General features: G+C 60.9%; 1 protein-coding gene across 2 annotated transcripts in view; it reads right to left on the reverse strand.

The window, feature by feature from the left end:
• The window catches only part of Dnah10 (dynein axonemal heavy chain 10), an 82,925-nt gene that overhangs the window by 4,864 nt on the left and 62,426 nt on the right, over positions 1–15,635 (reverse strand). The window contains exons 54-69 of one of the 2 annotated variants that reach the window (XM_023561996.2): positions 15,172–15,252; positions 13,329–13,526; positions 12,541–12,702; positions 11,793–11,967; positions 9,268–9,449; positions 8,382–8,518; positions 7,794–8,011; positions 6,343–6,712; positions 5,490–5,769; positions 5,169–5,398; positions 4,342–4,615; positions 2,710–2,814; positions 2,254–2,408; positions 1,576–1,658; positions 605–788; positions 135–335 (exon numbers count right to left, since the gene is read on the reverse strand). In XM_023561996.2, the coding sequence (XP_023417764.2) occupies positions 135–335; positions 605–788; positions 1,576–1,658; positions 2,254–2,408; positions 2,710–2,814; positions 4,342–4,615; positions 5,169–5,398; positions 5,490–5,769; positions 6,343–6,712; positions 7,794–8,011; positions 8,382–8,518; positions 9,268–9,449; positions 11,793–11,967; positions 12,541–12,702; positions 13,329–13,526; positions 15,172–15,252 (3,035 nt within the window). Of the gene's footprint in view, positions 1–134; positions 336–604; positions 789–1,575; positions 1,731–2,253; positions 2,409–2,709; positions 2,815–4,341; positions 4,616–5,168; positions 5,399–5,489; positions 5,770–6,342; positions 6,713–7,793; positions 8,012–8,381; positions 8,519–9,267; positions 9,450–11,792; positions 11,968–12,540; positions 12,703–13,328; positions 13,527–15,171; positions 15,253–15,635 lie in introns of both variants that reach the window. The other variant, XM_013144736.3, reaches the window with a different exon arrangement.

Here is a 15,635-nt window from a genome sequence, read left to right on the forward strand (position 1 = left end):
CCGCAGGCATGAAAATCCCTCTGGACCCCACGCACATGCACTGGAGCCCAGCAGCTCTGCCCTAGGACAGAGGGACAAACAGTAAACATGCGTGCATGGAGGCCAGCCTTGGGCCAGCCGGGGCCACGCCGGACCTTGAGGGACTTCTGCAGGATTCCGATAGGGAAGTCCTTCGTGGGGTCCGTGGTGAGCCACAGGCGGAAGTCGGGGTGGGGTTTGGTGATCTTCTCCAGCGACTTCTCCAGGTCCTTCAGCCACCGCACCAGCAGGTGACAGTTCTGCAGCATGAGCCACTGCCCACGGGCCACTGCCGTCTCCAGCAGCTGCAGGGCCACCTGCACAAGGGGACACAGTTCCAGAAGAAGCCCAAAGGAGCCGGGAACCCAGCCCTCAGCAAAGCCGTCCTGTAGATGCCCTGCAGGCTGCCCATGCTGCAGAGCCAGGGACACAGGTGGGCCTCATGTCCTTGTCACCCCCGGCCCTAGGACAGAAGCCCACCCATTTCTCTGAGGCACCATGCTCTGGGCTCCAGTCCAGGGGACACAATCCTCACAGAGACAGGGCCCCAAGGCAGCGGCCTGTGTCCTTTCCAATGGCAAATTACCTTCTCTTGCCCTTGACCCATGGCCAGGAACTTGAGGCGGCTCCCTCCAAAACCACTCCGCTCAGCCAGTTTCATGAGGTCGCTGGCTGGGTCAGAGCCAGGACTCAGGATAAACACGATGGGAGAGTTCGGGGTGCTCTGCTCGAAAATGCTGTCAAAGCTGATCATCGGGGGCTGCACGTACCTGGGGGAGAGACAGCAGTCTGTGTGCTCACGGGGTGTGGGGCCAGGGCTGTCCTCCCACAAACATCCAGTCACAGGCAGCAGGACACCCCGGCTCCCTCCAGCGCCCCCACTGGCCCTCCAGGTCGGGGCGGCCCAGCACAAGGCCCAGAGGCGGCCCTAGGGGCCACCGGAGGGGGTTTGGGGTTTGCACTTTCCCTAAGTCACTGCTGCTTCAGCTTAGGTACACTCTGTGCCCCTGGAGGGTCTGTGCCAGGTGCTTGAGCCCCTCGGTAACAGCGCTGCGAGGAGGGGACCCTGGAGAGGTGCAGCCTAGGGTAGGGTCATGGGGCTGCGACCTGGAGGGATGAATGTCATTCTCACGGGACGGGGTCATTGTGCAGCGAGGCACCCTCGTGTGGGGCTCCTGTGCACACGGCTGCTCCCCTTGCCAATTCTCCATGTTGTACACGGCCAAAGGGCCCCGGGCAGACGCAGTGCCCTGCGGCCACCAGAATTACGGGCTCCAAACACCCATTTTCTTTGTGCATCAGCCAGCATTAGGTATTTTCTCATAGCAACAAAATTAAGACTCAGGGAGTGGCAGACATCAGGAGGTTCAGCGGGAAGCCAATGCCTCCTGCTCTGTCCTGCTGTGACTAGAACCTTCCCTGGCCCTGTGCCCCACAGGGGACTTGCCCACACATGCAGGGTCCGTTTCCTAGGGGCTGCCAGGCCGCCTGCCCGCCCGCCCTCTGTGCTCAGGTGGGGAGGACCTGAGATGTCCCCGGGGAAACAGCAGCACGTACTTCTCCCCCATGGTTACGGTCACATAGTCGGTCACCGCCCGGTAGACCCGGTCCACACGGAAACAGCGCAGAATAAGCAACTTCTGGAAAGGGGTGATGTTTCTGTCATACCCCAGGGGGAAGGGGAACTGCTCCAGCGAATCCAGGTCATACCACTGGGGAAGCAGAAAACATCACTGCGCCCTTGCTCAGAAATGACACAGGCCACCCCGGTCACGTGATGGTGTCAGAGTCCACCGGAAGAAGGGAGTAAGGATCCAGAGGTGTATGAGCTCAAGGCCGCCCCTTATCGTGGGCGTCCCACACCAAGCCGTGAGCTTCAGGGAGGGAGGGACGGGGTCTCCCGCACTGCGGAGTCCCTGGCTTCTGTACGGGCCGCAGTGCCTGGCAGGTGCTGTGTTTCCTCAGTGGACGGGTGGTGGGTGGACAATGGGAGGGCGGAGAAACAGCTGGCCGGGAGCTGAACGGCAGGCCAGGGGGATGGATGATGGGAGGTGAACGGGACGCTGGATGTGACGAGCCCGCGTGGCAGGATGGAGGGATGGATGGTGGATGCACAGAGGACGGACCTGGGATGGTGGCTAATCCATTACACTCCCGACGGCTTTCTCAGGGAGAGGCTCCTCTTTGGCAAGGCCCTGGCCCGGGTGGAGCCTGGAGGCTGCTCGGGCAGCTCACCTCCTGCCAGACGGGGAGGTGACGCTCCACGTCGTCAGGAAGGGACCCGAAGTTGTCTGGAAACAGCTCCGAGAGGAGGATGACGTCCTCCCAGCCCTGGTCGGACAGCCACGTGCCCGGCTTCCTGCGCCTGCCCTTCTCCAGGGAGATGTTTCCTGATGGCGGGAGCAGGAGGGGAGCCCGCAGACTGAAGGAGGGGACGCTGTGCTGGCGCCCGCAGGCGGCTCAGCCTTGGACTTCTCTCGTCCCCTTCCCCAGAGGGGCTGGCAGGGACGTCTGCGCGGCCCCTGGGCACAGGCGGGCCACCCCGGTCTGACCCGGCCACTTCTGAGGCCGAGGCGCCAGCTGAGGCACCACCAAGGGCCCCGTGAGCCGGGCTTGGGGGAGGGTTTGTGTGGGCTGGGTTTGCCATCAGAGCGAAAGCCACCCTGGCCGGGGGAAAGAAGGCAGCCAGACCTTTCAGAAAGAAGTCCAGCTCCTCCTGGGGCACCCTGCCTTCCGCCTGCTCTATCTTGATGGTCATGTTGAAAGAGAAGAGCAGCTTGTGCTTCTCGAACAACCCTGCGGGGAGGCAGGCATGTGGGGGGGTTAGGGGTGGACACTGGAGGGATGGCCGGATGCGCGGAGGGACGGACACAGATGATTTGAAAACATTTTCTTTTTGTCTCTGAGCCAGGGTCTCACTGTGCAGTTCAGGATGGCCTGGAGCTCACTTTGTAGCCCAGGCTGGTCTTGAACTCAGAAGGATCCTCCTGCCTCAGCCTCCTGAGTGCTGGGATTACAGGCGTGAGCCACTACGCCCAGTTGAAAACATTTGTTCTAGGCTGCGGATTTAGCTCAATGGCTTAAGTGCCTGCTTGGCAAGTGCAAGGTCATGAGTTCAATCCCCAGTACCAAAAAAAAAAAAAAAAAAAGAAAAAGAAAAGAAAAGAAAACATTCATTCTAAAGACACTTTCACATGTACAACACTCTTAACTGTAAGGGAAACAGAACAAAGCTCCACACAGGGCCACGCTTGGCCCCACCACGGCTAATGCCTGGGAACATGTAGTACACAGGAGCTGGGCTCCAGGTGCAGCCTGCCTGCGCCCCACAGAGCCCGGTTCACCCGGTACCTATGCAGCTTCCTGGGAAGGAGGGGCCAGAGCCTCGGCCACCTCCACGGGATGCTGGGGTCCTCTCCAGGCAGAACCGAGGGGCTGTGATGCAGACCCTGGACCTCCCAAGCCACGAGGGGGAGCTGCGCATTCCTTCACAGAGACACCTCCAAAACCAAGCAGATGGCCCAGATAATCCAGCACCGAGATAATCCAGGGAACCGAGCCATGGCACAGACGAAGCCAGGGCTGACCCTGCTGGGGGTGGGGGTGGGGAGCCTTGCCTTGTTCTCTTCTGAGTTTGAAACTTTTTGTAATAAAAACTAACGAGGGGCTGAGGCTGACCCTCTGTGACACAGCCCTTGCCTAGCATGCACAAGCTTCTGGTTCCAGCCCTGACACCCAAACACACGCACACGTTCACATCAGGACCTGCTGGGGAATGTGCCTGGCAGCAGCGTCCTAACCGTCAAACAGCAGGTGGGACCCCGGGGGAAACAGAAGGAGGTGGCATCTGGCCACAGGGCAGGGACCCTGACACACCCTGCAACACAGACAGACCCTGACCACATGCAGAGTGATAAGAAAATTGTGACAAATCTGGTATGGTGGCTTGTGCCTATAATCCCAGCACTCGAGAGGCTGAGGCAGGAGAATCTTTGTGAGTCCAGACCCAGCTTGGGCTACAGAGTGAGCTCAAGACCAGTCTGAGCTGCATAGGAGACCCCGTCTCAAAAGACAAAATAAACAAAGGAACAGTCTCCCTTGTTTTTGTGGTACAAGGAATAAACTCAGGGCCTTTGCGGCCAGCTACACCCTCAGCCCTTTGCTTCCCGTTTTACCATCTCTCTGAGATGCCCAGGCTGGGCTTAGGATGTGGGACACTCCTGCCTCGGCCTCCCGGAGTGCTGTGGGCACAGGCATGTGCCATCATGCCCGCCTCAGGTGTGCCTTTGTACCGTGGGGTCAGTGTCCTCTCCTGGCGCTCACCCGTGCAGCCGTAGTTGTAGATGTTGAAGGTCAGCGTGTCCATGATGTTCCGCAGGCGCTTTGTGAGGGCCGAGTCGGGCAGCGACTTCTTCAGCGACAGCCCGAAGACCTCCAGGAAGGCGATGAGCGAGTACTGGTACATGGAGTTCACCAGCGCCATCTCCGACAGCACGAAGAAGAGGATGGCGCCGCGCCGGGCGGCCGGCCGATAGCCGTCCCGCAGCCGGTCGATGTCCTGCGCCGTCCGCTCGGCCAGCTTGAGCTTCTCTGAAACCTGAGGAAGGTGCACGTTACCCCGGAACCGGGACGGGGACCGGGAAGGCCGAGAGGGACGGGGACGGGGGCAGCAGAGCCCCTGCCGGGACCTCGGACCTCTTGGCCACCTTCGGGGGGCGCAGGCTGCTGCCTGCTTAGACCCCGGGCCTGGTCCCTCTAGCATCAGCCATTCCCGGCCTCCCTCGCTCTCCATCCAGGGGACGCAGGCCCCCTGACCCTCACTAAGCACTTCCAGGTCACCGTGCTTGCCCTGTGGCAGGGGGCATGTGACTGAAGTCACTCTCAGGTCACCCGTGACAGGGAGACTCTCACTTACCCTCCCGACCCTGACAGAGGACGCCAGCTCAGACTTAGGCCAGGCCCGGAAGACACAGAGAGAACCTGAGTCCAGGTGGTGCCCTGAGCGCTGGATCCGGCCCTCCCTGCAGCCCTCCCGGCCTCCTCCTCTGCAGGTGGTGGCTTCCTTCTGGGCGTTAGCCGGGAATGGTGGCCTTTGGGTGGCCTCAACCAAAAGAGGCAGCCAGTGCCCCACGGGGGCCCCCACCCCGCACCTCCATGGCCTTGGACTTGGTGTCCTCCAGCGTCTGCACCAGCTCGGCGTTGTCCAGCATGTTGCCCGTGGATGTGGCCAGCTCTCGCAGCAGGGAGTCCTCCAGGTCCTTGAGCAGGTTCTTGTTGTCGCTGGTCTCCTGGATCAGGTGCTCCCGCTGCTCCTCCAGCTCTCGCCGCTCGTAGGCCACCAGCACGCTCAGCAGCTGGTCCTCCAGGCCCTTGAGCGTCACTGCAGGACACCACGTGGATCTCAGGCCGGGCCAGGGCCGCTTCCCACCGCCGGCTCCCCTCCCCCACCCCCGCCGCGCCCGGCCCCTCACCCGTGTAGTTGATGACCATGGCCTTGCCGAACACGGCCGGCGAGTACCGCGGGTTGGCCAGCTTGGTGTTGAGGTAGAGCCGGAAGTTGGGGTCGTAGTCCACCTCCTTGTCACCAAGGATGATGAACTGCCGGCCCTGCACGGTCCGCACGTTCTTCTCCAGGACATTGTCGATGACGGGGTCGATGTACTCATCCACGTCGTGGAACAGGAACGGGGTCCCGTACTTGATGGAGATCTCCAGCTGCTTGAGGAAGTCGGGGTCGTTGAAGGATGCGGTCTGTGGACAGGGCAGGGGCAGAAACCGCTTGTCTGATGCGCCCCACGGTGGGCGAGCGCATGTGTGGGGGACGGGAATGGAGGAAGCAAGGATCAGGGCCGGGCAGAGAAACAGAAAAGCTGAAAATCATGTTTATTACGGAGCTTAGCAAAAAATGACCCAGCCCTAGCACTCCCACTCCTGGGGATGTACAAGGAAGACCAAATCATGCATCCAAATAAAAACCACACACAAATGTTCACAGCCACCAGAGTGGAAATAACCTTGACGCAGGGAGAAAGAAACACAAGCCCTACTCCAGACAGTGGAATATTACTCAGCCACAAAAAGAAACACAACACAGATGAGCCTTGAGATCCAACACTGAGTGAGAAAGCGCCAGGCAGAAATGGCCAAGCTGCAGGTGACCCCACTTCCAGGAGAGGCCCAGAGCAGCCAAGCGTGGATGGAAAGCACACTAGTGCTGGCCAGCAGCAGGGAGGGCTTGGTGGCCGATGCTGAAGGGTGAAGCATTTCATTCTGGGGTGACACTGGCAGCCCCCTCCAACCCTGCAAACGTTCCTCGGTGCCTACCCGCAGGTTGTTCCGTTCCTCCTTCCTCTTGACCCAGTTGAGTGCCTGCTGCTGGGGGTCGATGCAGAGCGGGAAGCGGCTGGCCCGGGTGGTGAGGATGCCGTTCTGCACAGAGAGCTCGTCGGGGGGCAGCCCCTGGGAGCCCCACCTGCTGATCTCCACGTCGTCGGTGAGCAGGCTCTCCAGGCGGAAGGGCTGGCTCAGTGGGATGCCGCGCTCCAGCATGTCGCCCTGCCACACCTGCTGGACCATCTGGTCACGGAACTCCCAGGTGAAGGCGCCCGAGTAGCTCAGGAAGGCGGCGCACAGCAGGCAGTCACCCAGCAGCTTCACACGCCGGTGCATCAGCTCGTCCAGGTCTTTCAGCCACCTGCGGGGGGCGGGTTTCGGATCACGGGGGCCGCGGGGACCCTGCCAGTCCAACCGCCTTAACGTGCGGGAGCCATCATCAGGTCACTGTTAATGCTACCCCCCACCCCATGCATGTGGGTGCAGATACCAACGATGGCTCTGGAGTCCGCAAATGAGCAGAGCTCAGATGCAAACTAAAAGATAAACAAGACCACATGAGTTGGCACAAGCCTTTGTTCTGGTACTCAGGAGGCTGAGGCAGGAGGATCTCAAGTTTAGGATCTCAGGAGGATCTCAAGTTTAAGAGCAGGTTGGGCTACAAAGTCGCTCTTCCAGGACGCTCCTGCTCCTCCTTTCTAGGAAGCAGAGTCCCCAGCTCACTTCGCTCTTCCCCACCCTGGCAAACCCTTCACTTCAAAACCCTGGGCTCCGTGCTGGGCCTCGGCAGAACTCCGCTCGCACAGACGCCCTCCTCTCTCCAAGTCCCTGTCTGGTAGCAATCGGGTTGTTTCTGAATGTAAAGCAGAGTTGAGTGCCCCGGTCCTGCCAGGTGATGCCAGGACCCATCCGAGACAGGAGGGCGGGTGTTTCCTGAGGCCACTTCCTGCCAGTGCCCAGAGCCCTCTGGGTTCCCGGGACGTGGAAACTGTGCTTCCCATGGGCAGAGAAAGCGCCCCAGTGTTTTCTGTGCCACCGGTGCATCGACACCAGACTGGAACGCATCCTGGTAGCCAGCAGGTAAAGGATGCGACAGCCTCACCCACGTAAGGAAGAGACCCTGAGTCATCTCCATAGCAACAGGGGCGCACTCCTTCCCAAGGGTCACCAGGAAGCCACCACGTCCAAAGCCAGGCGTCTGCTGGGTGTGCAGCTTCTCTGCCCAGCCTCCCTGGGTCCTCCCCCATAACAGTCACTAAGTGACACTCAGTCCCTGGTGAACGACTGAGTCTCCAAAAGGCCTGGGAGATCCCTGAACGACTCATCGCATGGTTTTTTACACAAAAACGCAACATGGAACAGAAAATCCGCGGGGCCACTCTGCTGCTGCCCTGCCCATTTGGAAAGCCTGCTGCCCCTGCCCATTGGAGAGCCCCGCGCACCTGACGTTCTCCGAGCCCAGGCCGGAGATGAGCTTGTCGGCCGCGACCAGCCTGCGCTCCATGACCTCGGCCTCCTCCTGCAGCTGCTGCTTCTCCAGGATGGCGGCCTCGTACTTGGCCCCCAGCGCCTCCAGCTCTCTCTGGATGGCGGCCAGCTCCGCCTGGATCTTCTCCAGCTCTCGTTTGCTCAGGTAGAAATTCCGCTCCAGCTTGGCCACCTGGGGGGTGCGGGGTGGAGGTCCGCAGGGGTAAGTCGGGCTCGCATCTGGGCACTGTGTCCACCCGCACTCTCTAGTGATGCAGTGTGCTCCGGACACTGGCTGCCCCAGCAGGCACGGGCTTCTCTCCCTGCAGCTGCCACACGCACTGGGAAACCACCCGGGGCCCCGACAGTGGCAGCTCTGCCTTCGGGTGCCCTGGGGTTCACATCTCTGATCCGACCCCAGAGAAGGGGTCTGACCGTCCCCCATCCTGTGCTTTTCACACCAAATCCGAAACGCATGGCCCCTGGCCAGCCCCGAACACGGTCGAGGTGACCGCTGAACCCCGCAGCGGCCGGATCAGTCCCGCACTCTAGGCCGCTGGCACCTTGTCTCTTTTGGGCTTGATATCCCTGAAGACGTCGCAGTAGCCCATGACGGCCTCCACAAACTTCAGCATGCCCAGCCCCGCCTTGCTGACAGCCTCCATCTCCTCGATCGTGGTGTTGAGCGTCTTCAGGAGGCCTGAAGGTCAAGGACAGAGACCAGTGAGCATCACTGTGAGGACAATGACACTGGACAGCAGTTGCTAGTCAGCAGCCGAAGCAGAAGTAGCCATGACTGCCCCATGGTCAGCAGCACCCCAGAGGACGCTGCAGGGCCAAACAGGAAGGAGGCCTATGGTACTGAAGCTGCTCTCTGACACCCAGCCCAGGTCCCCAGGAGGTTCAGCTCACATGGCCAACTAGGACTGTAGCCCAGCTGTCACCTCGCTGCATCCTGTCCCCTGGGAATCAGTGTCTGGATGCTGGGCAGACTTTGGGGTGCTACAGTGGTTGCTACGGCCTGGGTTTAGTCTGCTTCTGTTTTTAACGGGGGGAGCACAGCACTTGCTGTGAGGGTTCTGAACCTCAGCCATGTGGACTTACAGCACATTGACTGACTGATTGATGGATCTATTGATCAACTGGTGCCTGGGATGCAGCCCAGGGCCGCACATACGCTGGACAAGTGCTGCCCACTGAGCAACAGCCCCAAAGACACCAAGCGTCGGGAGGGAACTGGGGCTCCCCCGCCCAAAGGTGCGGGGCTGACTGGGTGATGGCCGTCCCCAGGGGATCTGGAGGCCAACCTCAGTGCGCCTGGCCAGGACACGGAGGACAGGAAGACCCCGCTCCGCATGGGGAGCCAGCCCGCGGGACGGCCCACTCCTCTGCTCACCTGCCCTGCCCGGCCCGCAGGCCTGCCCTCTCCACGCCGCAGCACACACGCACCCTTGATGTTTTTGACCTGGCTCTGGGAGATAGAGTCGAAGTCCAGCTCCATCAGGGACCGCAGGAAGTTGGGGTCAGACATCATGCCCTTGGCCGTCTTCCAGTTGAGCTCACGGTAGCCCTTCATGATGAGGATGCACTCGCACACCGTCTGCACCTGCTTCGGGGGCTTCGCGAATGACCTGGGGGCACAGGGGCCAGGGTCAGAGCCAGGGGGCGCCCCAGAGGGTGGCTCAGGCAGAGGCAGTGTGGAGCCTGAGAATCCCCGGGCTCTGCGGTCATCACTGTCCGCGTCATCACCACCCTCAGTCCCACGTGGGCGAAGAAACAGCCAGGGTCCTGGAGGGCACTCGGGGTCCACACTGCTGGGCCCCCAGGCCCTGCGTCGTTCCTGCCCAACTCTGCAATGATTTTCTGTGGCTGTGGATGGTTTTCAGTACACCATCACCCTGCTTTCCCCACACCAGATGGCAGTGTCCTGGGACCTGGAGGAGCAGGAGATGGGCGGGCGGGCGGTCGGTGTGAAAACCCAGGAGCTCGAGCAGCTGAAGGCTCGGGGTCCTCCGGGAGCAGAGGTGAGGAGGACCAGGCCACTGCCGGAAACGGGCCACACTATCCACTGTCACTAGAAGGGGCTGAGCAAAGCCAGCCCAGGGCAGGAGGGACCAAGGAGGCGTCTCCAAAGCCAAGGCAGAATGCGCCCCAGCCTAAGCGCTTGGGGACCCCCTCACCCACCCCCCTCCAGGTGCAGGTAATGAGATGCCGGGAACACCGAGGCCCCGTCACTGCTTGGTGTGGCCCCCTCCTCTGTCACAATGTGAACTTGGGGTAAGGGAGCGGAAAGAGGCGAGGAGAGACCCTGACCACGGCCACCCATCCCGGGATAAAGGGATCAGCTGACCCCACCCTCCTCCCACACCCTCACCCGGCTGCCAGCAGCCTCGGATCCTCCCAGCATCTCTGCATGATGTCCCTGAGCCCACAGAGGGTCCCCTGCAGCAGAGACTTGGGGAGACAGGCGCCCGGACTAAAGGGAGGTGTCCGTTTCCTTCCCTAGCACCCTCCGATCCACGGCTCTCGGAGCCTGAGCCTTCCGGGAGGAGGCACTCGTAAGGAAGGAGGGGAGCATGCCGGCCCGTCATGCTGAACCTCAGATGTCCCCAAGAAGGCCAGGCCACAATCACATGGAACCCCAGGGGGAAATGCCAAAGAGATACTAGCTTTAAATGCAAAAATTAAACTATCAATGTGCAGCAAGAAACCATGGGAATGGTGGCCGATTCCGGGGATCTGAAAGCCACCACCCAGGGCAGGGGTGCAGCTCCGTGAGGCTCCTGCCTCCTAGTGGGAGGCCTGGGGTTCAGTCCTTGGCCCAGGGGATAAACAATGCGGACAATTTAAGTCACAGTGGGAAACACTGCCCGGCCACAGAAGCACCAGCAGCACAAACCAGTGAGCCCCAGAAGAAACTGCTTCTCAAAGCCGCCTGGCCAGCGCCATCCTGAACAATACCTACTACTCGACTGGCCACAGGAAAAGGTTCAGGAAGGTGGGCAGAGACCCAGAGTCCCAATCCCAGCACGCCAAAAACAAGACCCCTGAAAATGGTTGGGAAAGATCAAACATGGCAATAACGGCCACCAGCCAGCAGGCAAGTGGACAGTGGACAGGACATCTGCAGAGCCCGGGCCTGCAAACCTCGGCCACCCTGACCCTCTGCGCCAACAGGGAAGCCAGGCCCTCGCTGGTGTCCCCTTTGGCGAAACGGGAAGCACAGGCGCCCCGGGACTGCAGGGGGACAGGGTGGCCTGCAGAAATGCAGGTTGGGGACAAGCTGAAGGCATGGTCAGCCCACAACATGTGCCAGCCCATCCACCACCTGCTAACCTAACCCTAACCCTAAGGCTCCCTCGATCTGCTAACCCTCGGGCAGGAACCCAGGAGTCCTTTGTCCTCTCCTGCTAGACCATGACCAGAGCTGAGGCCCTCACGGTGCTGACCGTGCCTCCAGCCCACTTCGGAAAGCTCTCGACGGCTCCTCACAGCCACTCTGGAGCGGCAGAGCAATCAGCACACATGCGGAGACAGAAGCACAGAGGGTCAAGTGACTCGCCCAGGGGCACACAGTAGATGCCAGGCAGCACTGTCCCAAATGCATTCACTCCCTGCGCTGGGGCTCCAAGCCCAGGCCTTCCCAGCCAGCCACAGCAGAGCATGAAAAGACAGGAGCCGGGAGGGGCCGGGGGAAGGCCAGCTGGAGGTGCAGAGCCTCCCCAGGGGAGGAGCTGGAGATGGGGGAGGCCTCGGGTCCTAGGTGGCAGGCGGTGCCGGGGAGGCGCCAGGTGAGGTGATCCTGCCACAGCTGCCAGACCACCTCGGAGACCCCCCCTGGGCCCGGGCCCTGTCGTGGGCTGGGCGCTGCCCGGTGAGGGGTGTGGAGCCACTGCACCCTGCTCCCCTTCCTGTCTGCACACACTGTCAACGTGCCCACCTTGGAGTGGGTGCGGGCTGGGGGACGCGGTCACCTGATCTCCGTCACGTCCGACTTGTCCAGCTTCTGCAGCTCCAGCTTGGCGGCCTCCAGGATGGGCATCACCTCGGCCAGTGCCGTCTCAGCCTCGGCCTTCTCCACCGCGATGATCTTGTTCTGCTCCTCGATCTCCATGGCCTTCTCCTCTGCGAGCTTCTTCTTCTCCTCCGCTGTGGGGTGGGTGGGTGAGCTGGGCCATGGCGGGGTCCCTGGGGTGCCCGGCTGCCGCCCAGGTGGCCGCTGTGCCTGAGTGTCCTCGGCGAGCCTGACCCCGACCCCGTCTCTCTCTGTCTGTGGCCCCCCATCTCTCTCTCTGTGTCTCTCTTTGGCTCCGTCTCTGGATCTCTGTCTCTGTCGCTCTGTCTCTGGCTCTCTGGTTGTCTCTGTCTCTCTCCACTTCTCCACATTCCTCACTGCCCGTTTTCCTGTGGCCCTGACCAGGCTGAAGTGTCCTTCAGACCCCATCCCCCTGTAGGACACGAGCATCTCCCCAGAGGCTCAAAGCCCAGCGCTTGGCTCCCAGGAGGGGTGCTGGGGTGCACGGACCCCCCTGAGCCGCATGGTGGGAGCCTCCCCTCAGGATCTTGTTCAGAAGCAAAGTGAGCAGTTAGGCGAGGTGGCAAAGTCCTAAGGAGCAGAAAGCCCGAGGTGTCCCCGCCGCTGAGTGCCAGTATGTGTCAAAGCCATGAGAGGACCACGTGAGACTTCTGGGAGGAAGCCGGCGACAGCGGGCAGCTCCTCACCGATGGCCGTGTTGGTGGCGATCTCATCCAGCAGGGTCTCGCAGGCCGCCGACTTCTCGGCCAACACCACCTTCTGCTCCGCCAGCTTCTGGTTCAGCTCGTCCAGCTGCACGGTGGCCTCCTTCAGCTTGTCCAGCCCGCCCTCTAGGCGCTTGCACTGAGCTGAGGACACACAGGTGGCACCATCACCATCCCCGTGGCGTCCCCCAGCCCCTGGGCACAATCGCATTCGGCCCACTGCAGCAGTGGCCTCCACCACAGTCAATCTGTGGACAGGGCCTCCCCAGTCAGGCCCAGTGGTGCAGGCCTGTAATCCCAGCACTCGGGAGGCTGAGGCAGGAGGGTCGCCTGGAGTTCAAGGTCAGCCTGGCTTACACAGTGAGCCCAGTCCAGCCCGCACCACACAGCAGGGACTTTTTGTCTCAAAAAAACAGAAACATAAAAGACGGTTCCTGGACCAGAGTCCTCTCTAAGGACCCTAAATGTGGGCTCAGCACCAAACCCAAAACTCAGGGCACCCTTGTCCTACGCACAAGCTTGCTGAGGGGAACTTGCTTCAAAACAAGGCAAGGTGGGGGGTGCCATGGTGGCACACACCTGTCATCCCAGCACTCTGTCAAGTTTGAGCCCAGCCAGGGCGACTTAGCCATTTAGGGAGACCTTGCCTCTAAAAACCTGAAGGAAGAGCTGGGGTGTCGCTCCGTCCGAAGGCCCAGGTCCCCAGTACTGCCGGAAGGAAGGGAGGAGACGGGAGAGGAGCGGCGCGGCCCGGGACCCTCCGCCCTCACCTATGTTGTACTGGGTCTTCTCGTCCAGCAGCTTCGAGTACGAGTGGATGAAGTCCAGGTAGTTCTTGGGGGTGACGTAGTTGCTGCGCCTCAGCTTCTGCAGAAACTGCTTGCTGAACTCCCCCACGGACTCGTGCACCAGCACCACGTGCTCCACCAGGTCGTCGATGTTCTCCACCGGGATCATGGGGTTGTCCCCTGAGGAGGGAGGGCCGGCGAGGGCGGCAGAATCACCCCCACCCCTGCCGGCACCTGGGGGCTGCAGGGGGCTCCCGCAGTGCTGCACACCACTGCCACGTGGCTCGCTCCACACAGCCTGGAGCGGGAGGGGAGGCCCCAGGACTGCCAGTGCTGGACGGAGGGACGCAGCCCCTGTGGATGGGGCAGGTCCACCACGGAGAGGAAGCGCATGGTGACCCACACTGCTGGCCAGCAGACAAACCTCAGAAGTGCTTCACAGATGACAGGAGCTGGGGTGCTCGGGGACAAAGGTCCCAGGGGGCTGGGGACCTCAGAGAGGCTACACCTGACCCGTGCCTGTCACTCCCCAGCCGGCCACCTCCTCAGGGGCCAGAGAGCTTTTTCAGCCTCATTCGGCCAGATCCCCACATCTGGCACACACTAGGTACCAGGTGCTTCTACGATCTGCTAGAATTCACCATGGTGTCCAGGGCCAAGAGGTCAGTACTCGACCACTGGGTCATGGTGACATGCATTCCCTTCCTTTTTCTTTTTTGAGAAAAGGTCTCACTGTGTAGCCTAGGCTCGCCTTGCACTCAGGGTGATCCTCCTGCCTCAGCCTCCCAAATGCTCAGATTACAGCTCTGTATCCTATTAAGGGAAGAAAAGTCTGACCCAAAGCATTGATTCACCCAGGTTCTGCAGATCTGATCTTGAGTTCTACTAGGGTGCAGCATGTGCAAAAACTTTGCCTAACGAATCCCCACATTTCCGAGCAGTTATTAAAACTCTGGGAGTCAACTGTCAGCAGATTCCAGGCAGCACAGGGGCTGACCCCGGGAAATGGCCTATTCCCTTATGGAAACCAGCCTCTGGTGGGCTGACTACAGCCTGAAGCATAAATTCGTTAAACAGGTTTATTGGCCATTCATTAACACACCATCCACAAGGGCGTCGGCACACAACAGCGGAGCTGAGCAGTGGTGGCCAAGGTAACACTGGACCCAGACTCTCGCTGGGCCCTGGGTGCTGTCTCAGAAGGGTCATTTCCCTCCCTGTACCCTCCTCCAGGAAAAGCTCCACCGTGATCAAAGCCCTGGCTCCCAAGCTGGCCTGGAAGGGCTGCTTACTTATTATTTATTGAATACTAAAGAGTGCCCAGTGGCATTTGTCAGAAATGTGCTGGCCCAGAGAAAACGAAATTTTTCCCTTAAGATGAGCTGACTTGCTCTCTTATTCAAGGATTCATACCCAGGGCCTATACTGCTGACCACTCTGGACAGTCAGAGCTGGCGGGTGAGCAGGTGACCACGCAGCCCTGGGCGCCCTTTGGGTCGGGGGCTGCACGCTTCGTCCATGAAGAGCCAAGTGATCTCGGTGCCTCTGTCGCTCTGACTCAGCTCCGCGGCTGTGGCCTCAGCAGCTGTGGCCCGTCTGTGGGCTCCCCTGTGGCAGCCACGGTGCCAGCCCCTGACTTCCGTGCTCCTGCCTGGTTTGATCCTGAGTCGCACCCCACGTCATCAGCGTAAACCCTGGGCGCTGAAGCCCATGTGCTACCCGGCGGTTCACAGAGAAGGACACAGGGGACCCAAAGTCAGAAGAGCACTAAGGAGCCGCTTCGTTACACAGTGAGTACGTGGTCCCCTCGACGGCCACCACTTACCTAAGAATGACCTCGCGACCGCGTTCAGGGCTTGGGGAGGCCACGGCATGAACCAGTCGATGCCGGTGTTATTCACCAGGCCTAGCGAGGAAAGACAGACAGGAGCCGGGGCTGCTGCAGCCTGGAGGCGCTCTGGAGCCTGGCGCGTCTTCAGAAGCCACCGACACAGCGGCTGAGCCTCGTCTGCCCAAGCCTGGTTCCCCAGAGCAGAGCTCCTGGCGTGGCCGGGGGCTGCCAGCCTCGGGGCAGAGGGCTGTGCACCCCTGCGCCTGCCCTTGAGCCGTCACAGCTAAAAATACCTCCTGGCACAACCAAATGCCCAGGAAGCCACCCCAGGCAGGAAGCTACTTTTGTTTTCTCAGCAGTGGAGACTGAGCCTGGGCCTTCCCACCGAGCTACATCCGCAGCCCTTTATGACTGTGAGCCAGGGTCTTGCAAGATGCTAAATCGCCCAGGCTGGGGCT

This window comes from Cavia porcellus, unplaced genomic scaffold (assembly GCF_034190915.1).
Source record: "Cavia porcellus strain 051 isolate PalLab524CR breed Dunkin Hartley unplaced genomic scaffold, mCavPor4.1 scaffold_16, whole genome shotgun sequence".
Taxonomy (NCBI): Eukaryota; Metazoa; Chordata; class Mammalia; order Rodentia; family Caviidae; genus Cavia; species Cavia porcellus.